Below are 8,885 nucleotides of genomic sequence, written 5' to 3' on the forward strand. Positions count from 1 at the left end.
GGTTAATAATTAAATAGAAACGGTTAATCGTTATACTATTGGTTAAATATTAACTTCGTTTAATAAAGTCCAGTCCAGGGTCCAGTCCAGAGTCCAGTCCAGAGTCCAGTCCAAAGTCCAGTCCAGAGTCCAGTCCATGTTTTCCAGTTGGCCTTTGCAGACAACCCTGACTGACCTTGACTGTCATCAGTTAGATTTCCAGACGAATCATTTAAAATTCTTTAATCAACCTTCGCTTTTGGTTCGTTTCGCAGGTCATGCCATACGGACGCCAAACCACTCGTCAAGAAAGAAACCCTCTCATTGCACACTTTAGCACTCTTCTCGTGCTCAATTGCATTCCATGATCTTCGTTTGGTCGTTCACTTTTCCATCGATGGCGGTAGATTTGTTGTGGGTGTAACAGTTAAAAAAAAGTTAATACCAAAATGAAGTGTCATCTGGAAATGATGTAAAGGATGTTCGTTCGAGTCGACTCTTGTTTCATTGGTCTTTATTTACCGGAAGATTACTAACTGGCTTAGCAAGGATAAGAGAAAGCATCTGGGTTGGTGTTTTAGTCTTTCCCTTTTTATGGTAATCTTTGATAGGTATTATATAATTACTCCTTCTCCGAGTCATATGTCACAGGATTGGTCTCGAAATATCCCATGACATTTTCTTTTGACTGACAAAGAAAAACAAAAATCGATGGACTAATTTCCGGTGTATAAACAGATAATCAAACAAACCGAGGCTTTGTCAAAACATAAAAACAAAACATTTTGCATTTTAGAATTGACTTGATTCGAGGAAACTTTTAGAAAAAATAAAGAAAACATTTTTGTGTCGGTCGCGCTTATGTTATCACTCAAAGATAAGGCGTTTTTTTTGCATTTCGGAATTACTTTGCCGCGCCTATACACTCAGGAACTGAACGAAGCTTATAAGGAAATACGATCCAAATAATTAACGGGCAAATACTGCAGAGCCTGTCAGTAGTTCAACTACACAGCATGATGAAGGAGCTCTTCGTTTTGCTTTGCACCTTTGCCGCATTATGTAAAGGTATGTCTTTGTCTAAATCCGTCTTCAGGTTTTTGTTGTTGAAGTAAGGGTTCAAGTTTGAGCATTCTCTCGAGTGCGAGAGAATTCCCTCGGATATCAATTCTTCTCGACCAAATTCGTGCAATTCGTTGTTACTTTCATATGCTTTTCATACATACGGAGAAAATCGAATGATCACTGTTTTGTGGTATTTAAAAACGTTCGCTTTCATCTTGGATTGGACGGTGTACCTCCGACGCCGATGGAACTGATCTGCAGCTATAAAGGGTGCTCCTATGTTACACTGCATATTTGATACACAATGATTTAAAAGTTTATAGTCCTGAACAGGTTAATTTTATCTATAGTCAAGTTATGATCCATGATCAACTTCTCTTTAGATTGACCCCAATCGGGACCTAGCAATACTGTCGGACTTTATCTAAGAAGAGTGGAATTAAGTTACTTAGTAATATGTTATCTTGATATTCTTATCAAACCTATCAAGAACCCTTGTCTCCTATTTAGAAGTATTACCGCTTCGTTATCGATATCTTCGTTATCGATTCAATACAGAAATTCAGAAAATTAATGTTCATGCTAAGGAGAGCATCATTGGCTGTTGAAATGAAGGTTCTTTTGTTCTGTAGGTTGGCGCATTTGAATAACCGAAAGAACATTTGTAAGCAGATATCTTTTGCATAGGTGATAAATAAAAAAAAATCTTCAGTGTTCGTCACCTATCACCTTTTTTCTTGTGATAATATTGTTGTGCACACACACGAAAACCATTACGTCTGATGAATGCCTTATAAACAATATTTGCTATCAACAATATTTGCTGCATTTTAGAAATCCTCCGTAGTATACACAGATTTGGATTATTATTAACTTTAGAGAATTTAAAAATTGTTGAACAAAACTCGTCAAGCGTGTTTCCTGGTGATTTGTCGGGTTTGCTGCCAACCTCGCTCCCAGGGTCTCTCTTCTCTGCCTCCATTGTCGTTGAGAAAAGACCCTGGTTCATTCTGGTCACGTGTCTGCCAGACTCTGGAAGGTTCCCCAACTGTGTGTTAGGGGATGGGTGGCAATGTCGGCCTTGTCGACATTGCGAAGAAGGGAATCAGCACGCAATTGATTTTGTGGCCAGATGACCATCGACAAAATGTTTGACAGCAGTATTTTATGAACTACACACATGGAATTCGATGTGAAAGGCAAAAAGTTGTGGTCAAAGCGATCGGACGCCACAGAAAATAACCTCCCGTTATTCAAGTTTTCACCCGTGTGAAGAACCGGATCAGCGAAGAATGCTAATAGTTTGTGACAATTTTAAAGGAGAGAAGATTTTGTCGTGCAAGAAAACAAGCGAAACGTTTATCCATGGGAAACAAACATGTTCAGCGATCAACCGGTGTGTTGTTATTTAAGTTCTCATGTCACGTATCGACCTCAAATCATCAAATCAAACTGTATTGACATGTGCAGGTATTTTATTTTGTTCTTTGATTTTCGTTTTTCTTTCGAATGTTTAACAACGTGATTCCTAAAGTCGCAATCTTGAACAGCGAGTTGACCGTTTTGACTTACGATATTTATATTTTTAACTTCGTGTAAATCGTCGATGTCGTAAGATATTTTTTACCACTGCACAGCGCTTTAATAGCGTGTATATTTTTAGCCGCGGTAGAATAAAAGGGACATTTTTATCAAGCAAACGTAGTATTTGGTGTATTCTTTTATGTTAGTGTTTGTTCTGGAGAAGCAGCTTTAGCTACTAACGAAATCAATTTTTTTTGCGTACGTCAATCGAGGCTCTACATGGAACTTTTGAAGTTGTCTTGTCGATCACGAAAGCTCTTGTATTCAGGTTGACCGCTTTTATGGGAATTCATTTCCTGTGGGTTTTAAACATCCGCTCTTTTGACCTTTTTGATACTTACATTGTAAGATAAAGATCACTTATTTATAAAATGCCTTGTCAAATGAATACTCTTTCGCCCAGTTGCGGAATCAAAATATAACGAAAACACTACCCTAGTGGGAAAATGTTTGTCGACGAGTGCCACGTGACCAGAGTGAACCAGGGTCTTTTCTCAACGACAATGGAGGCAGAGAAGAGAGACCCTGGGAGCGAGGTTGGTTTGCTGCAGCCACTGCCGCCAACGCCGCGTGAGTCCGGTGTGTACAGCTTCCAAGATTGGTTGGCCCAGGTCTTGGTCGGCGAGTGGAATACGAAAGATACTTGAAAAACAAAACACAATGACTGGTTTCGAAACGAGTTTGGCTTCAATCTTAACTCATTACAATCAAGCTATATCACGCGTAACCCGTGAAATGAGAGTTCAATTCTGCGTGCCAGTTTTGAACGTTTCGCTCGAGATTCTGAATTCCTGTGGATTAATTTACTTGATAAATCGAAAATAGTTGGTCATAAACTTTGTTTTATTATAAAATATAAAGCGATGCTTTAAAAAGTGAAAACCATTTCAACAGGGAAACCCAACGTCAATTTCGGAAAATATCTGTTCGGAAGACGATTTGAGATCTAGAATTTTCGGAGCATTTGTTGTAAAATTTCTTTCTTGCCTGCCTATCCTAGGATTTTCTAAAACATGGTATAATTGCCCATTTTTAACGGATTTTACCCAAAAAGGTCACCTAGAATTTTCGGGAACCTTTTATCTGGCTGAAATTTTGGAAAAGGTAAGTTTTGATCCCTATAATTTTCGGATCACTAGACTTTCAGCTGGGGAATCCGAACAGGTGAAAAATTTTTAGGGGATAAAAACTAAAATTACAGTCTCGTGGATACTGGTCACGCGTGACATAACTTGACCGTGACTGTAAGAGGTAAAAAGAGTTTTTTTGTAGACTACGAGCATTCCCTTTATAAATCAGTCGAGCGGCCCGCTTTTCTACAGCAGTCGTGTTTGTCACGCAAACGAATAAAAAGACCTCCCTCGGTCATTTTATTGTTTGTGTGACAAAACACGACTGCCTCATAAAAGCGGGCCGCTCGACTGATTTATGAAGGGACTGCTCGGAGTCTAAGATTTTTGTCTGCCGCTGATTCCTCTGTGGATGACCTATTAGGTCATTGTTGATAAAAAGTGTATTGGAACACAGTTGCTCTTTGATGGGGGAAGGAGGCTGTGGTTTAAGAAAAACAAGCACTCTAACGCAATATGAAAATACGAGGGTAAACCCATCTTGTTTCGCCTTATACGGGCTATTAACAACCAGTGCTATTTGTGCTGTTGTTTCGCAAGTGAAGACTTCGAGGATGGTCCCCCCCTACCCTCTTATTCACCCTTTTTTCTGGAATCTTTGCACGCGTAGTTTTTCTTACTTTTGCGTAACTTATTTCTCGCGAGCTTTTCTCGTCTTCTTCCAGTATTGCGCCTAGGTTTATTGGACCGGGACACAAATAAATACGTGTTATGTTGTTTCAAAATGGATTAAAAAGCCCTCATCACCGAGAATCAAGCAATTAGCTGAAAAAAAAGTGCGACTTGCTGATGACAAGACTGAGTGCAAATGCTGAGATGAACATTTCTGAGTTCGAAGCAATAACGGGTTTTTTTTGTGTTTGAGGCGAACGACCAGACATACCGACTAACCCGTCAGACAACAACGGTTCACCTCAAAGGAGGGGCACCAAGCACGTGCAAGTTACTCAGAAAATTACGCAGAGAATTGCGCGCGCACAATTCGCAAGTGGCCTATTAGATGGAAACCTCAGTGCTGTATTGTCTCATGATTTAGCTTCAGATTTATGCGATAACAAGGAATGCACAGTCCAGGGACAAATCTGTGTCATCAACGACGACTCTCAAGCAGAATGCAAATGCCGTGAATCTTGCCCAAGGTCCTTCAATGCTGAAGGGTGGGGATCAGATGGTATAACTTATCCCAGTCGCTGTGTTTTGGATATGACGTCGTGTAAGTTGTCAGGTACAAGTAACCGCATCACAATGGTTTCAAATGGGAGATGCCCAGGTATGCTTTGTTTTTTTTATATCCCTTTTCTTCGAACATGTATTCAAAAATCCACTTAAAGAGTAGCGGATCTCAAAAATCATCAGACACGTACAAAAATGCAGGATAATGACAGCTATATATATATATATATATATATATTATATATACATGATCTGTATGATAAATCTTATGAATTGTCACCGTGATCTTACCCCTCTCCTTAATTGAACACCGCATAAATCGATCTAGAAAAGCTTGCGGTGTCCCCTATACAGTTAAGAAAGCCTTAGAGTGAAGATAGTTGGCGTTCACTTACTTTGTAAACTTTATCAAGATCGTGCGCACATGTCATTACCTGTATTCTGAATATTAAAGAAAATTATGGATATTGCAAAATTTTCGCTCACAAACCACTAGAACGTTTCAGTTAATTAGAGGTATAAAATTGCACTTACGCCTGTGCCTCGTACGACAGACTATGCGATAGATTTGTATGTGTAATCAAATGGCGACGAGTGAAATTAGGAAATAATTTCACGCGCGTTTTGTGAAAATTCTGATAATTTCTCGAGCCTTTAGACGAGGTTAATTGTGCTCTTTCACGTATTTAAATTTTCTGCCGCTTCTTTTAATTTCGTAACTTCTTCTGCCTTAAATCTAACCATGGCAATTTTGTAATTTCACATTTCAATGTCTGCCAAGGAACTATTTGAAGTGGTTGTGCGTATGCGTGAAGTAATGGCCACACCGGGTTTGGTGTCATGCTTTTAATGCTTTGTGACTGTATTTCCCCTCCAACCCATATGGCCTCGAAAACGGTGTAAATGTCCATTGCATTTGATGCATCTAATGCCGCTGATCCTACTTACTGCATCTTCCCAAAATCAACGGAAAAAATCGAGTGTTGGAACGCATGTTACAGGTTGAATTTAAATTCAGGTTAATTTTAATTTCAACCTAGGTTGATTTTTTCAACCTACAATTGCAGGTCAGATTTTTTCACCTAGGTTATTATGAACTGTCCAAAAAAGGATTTACCTTTGGGGGGATGTATAAAAAAATGGGGTTTGGATTTTTATGGGGGACAACAAAGAAAATGATGAAAAAGACACATTTATTAAATTCCTCTCTCCTACTTTCCTACCATTCTTTTGCACTGCTCCCCAAATTACTACCAACAAACCTTGAGCTTCCACAACATTCCATGCAGTTCCATGCCGCTCCAATGGTACTTAAACTTAAATACTGTTTTTCAGCACTTTTTGAAATGGGTGCTTAGACTCAAATACTGCTTATCAGCGCTATTTGTACTGAGGCAGTCTGCAGTTCTCTCACACCTGAAGAGGAAGAAGAAAAAGAAGACTGAAGTCCGAACTTCGGGATTATGTGGCGCTGAAAGTTAATAAAATGGAAAAGGAAACGCCCTTCATCCAGATGTGCTACTTGCTCAAATTGTAGAGCTTGTAGGGGATTGTGCCAAAATAATCACAACGTTTGGATTTATTTGATGATAAAAATTACGGACAGAAACATACTTATTAAAGACAACGTTTCGGTGTCCTCATGACACCATCATCAGGTCAAATATAATATTTTACAGATAACTCGAATATTAATTCGATTTATCACTACAAACAGCCTCAGCAAAATAAATATATAAAAAAAACAAAATATCTTATTTGATAATTTAAAAGAAATAACACTTACAAGAGCCTACAAAGTGGTCTCTGATTAATAGATGTGAAATCCTTTTTCCTGACTTTTCAAAGTTTTGTTTTCACTTGCTTTTGATTGTTACGAATTCGAAGTAAGCAAAAGATAGAGCGAATAACTACATACATCATGTTTGTTTCAGTTCTTTTATTCCTTTGAAGATATTTCAATATTGATGCCCCCTGCCCTCCTAAGGGGATTCGTCAATGAATAATGTCCTTCTAAAAAGCTCTGGGATAGCAGAGTCGAATCGGTCATCATGCACAATATGCCTAGCCCCAACCTTAATGCTAACCATTTAAAATCAATGCCTAGACTTAACAACCATTAGGGTTTCATCCACTCACCTCTTGGACCAATTTACTTACCAATATAATACACGTGCTTGCTATTAATTGATGGATTTTTGTTGATGTTTTCCTACTTTCAATTTCAACCAAGTTTAAAATAAAAATAACCTAGTTTGAAATTAAAACGAGATGCTTTCGTGAAGCATACACTGGGTTGCCTGTGGTGCGTGTTACAGAAAATCAGAAAGCACTGAACTGTGTGGTATTGAACAACAGCATTCCAGTCTCTGAAGAATAACAAATAAAAGAGAAGCGAGAGACATTGGCTTCTGGGCTGACATGTTGATAATTTTCAAGTTTCCTCACAACTTCTTTTCGCCACAAGTTTAAGCGTGCCCTCTGAGCATCTGACAGCTTTGTAATACCAAAGTTCACTGAAGTTATTCCCTGTCCAGCGGGGTTAGTGTTTGGATGGGAGACCAAAACAACATACTCCTCATAAAACAGAAACATCGGACCGAAAATACTATTAACGCTAACAAATGCGAACTCAGCAAGGTACAGATTTTGTTAGCTTGCTTTATGTAAAACAAGAACACCATTCTAAAGCTTATTCTATGCAAAAAGTAGGTTCTGGAAGTAATTTTGAGAGTGGAAATCAAGGTTACGCGGCAGACGGCAAATACAAACTCACGATTTAATTAAGTTAACACACCAGAAAGACACTAACCTCATTTTGACAAGAAAATGCTTTACTATTGTCATAAAAACTATCCAGTTAAGCTCGCATATCATAAAACATGATGAATTCACCAAAAGGCCACCTTTTCCAGCGAACAATTTTTTGAAACAAACAACATATTTGCTATTAGAGGCAAAACCCCTTCTATTTCATTACGTGAGTGAAGAGAAGAAACTCAATCGTGTCAAATATGCGCAATATTGCAACAAACTAAATTTAAGGATCAAACCGTTTCCATGATGAACCTTTTCTTTGAATAATGAAGCACAAAATACACGATAAGCTTTCTTTCAAATAATTCTTGGCTGTTACATTTCCAATTATTTTTTTTACCTGAAGACTGTGCAGAGTTGATCACAGATCCACGTAAGGTGTTCGATTCGTTCAATCGTTCTCTGTCTTTGTTGAACCCATAAGTTACCAGAGAATTTTCCATTTGGTTTCAGTGTTCTATATAACAGCACACTTGGTTAAATATTATTTTAGAAATACAGCTCACTTTGATTTCGGCTCGACGGGCGATAGATTGTTGTCGAAGTCCTTTACTCGTCGTTTTTGAGATTCCAGGTGTTGGTTTTTCACCGCCTGCCTAGTTTATCCAACTGACTTTCCATTATTGATCTCCATAAAGGTATATTTTATTTAAGGATCCACTAATACGCCATTCCCGTCGACGTCATTGCAGGCTAAGTTAATGATTCTCCTGTGTCCACCAGAGAAATCTACGCATTTCCACTACCCTCTCGATCCTAAGAAAATACGCGCAGAAGGCTCTATGCACAAAGACACCACTTACCAGGGGATTGACAGGCAAAATTTTTACCGACACGGAAAATAAAATAAATAAAACGGAAATGTACCCATTTTCCGACTGGGATTGCCATACGGCAACCCAGTAATTAACCTGAATTGAAATTCAACTGCAACACAAATCTAGAGAGCCCAGCCCCAAACGGTCAAGAATAGTGTTGCTAGTTACACACTTCAAAGTCACGTGCTTCTTGTTTCACTGATGGATGACATTTGAAATTTACCTTATTTACTTTCCCTTCTTAGACATTTCACTGAAAGTCAGTACTGCTCACCGAGCAGAACAAACTCTCTCGTTGGGTAGACCAGGTAGTATTCAT

At 38.6% G+C, this 8,885-nt stretch overlaps 1 protein-coding gene across 2 annotated transcripts in view; it reads left to right on the forward strand.

Annotated features, from left to right (window-relative positions):
- The first annotated feature begins 848 nt into the window (after positions 1-848).
- LOC138021942 (uncharacterized) overlaps positions 849-8,885 on the forward strand; it is a 187,837-nt gene continuing 179,800 nt past the window's right edge. Inside the window, exons 1-3 of one of the 2 annotated variants that reach the window (XM_068868968.1) lie at positions 849-1,047; positions 4,795-5,028; positions 8,812-8,885. The exon at positions 8,812-8,885 is cut by the window's right edge and continues 205 nt beyond it. In XM_068868968.1, the coding sequence (XP_068725069.1) occupies positions 996-1,047; positions 4,795-5,028; positions 8,812-8,885 (360 nt within the window). In that variant the 5' untranslated portion in view covers positions 849-995. The remainder of the gene's footprint in view (positions 1,048-4,794; positions 5,029-8,811) is intronic. The other variant, XM_068868967.1, reaches the window with a different exon arrangement.

The sequence above is a fragment of the Montipora capricornis genome, chromosome 10 (genome assembly GCF_036669925.1).
Source record: "Montipora capricornis isolate CH-2021 chromosome 10, ASM3666992v2, whole genome shotgun sequence".
Lineage (NCBI taxonomy): Eukaryota > Metazoa > Cnidaria > Anthozoa > Scleractinia > Acroporidae > Montipora > Montipora capricornis.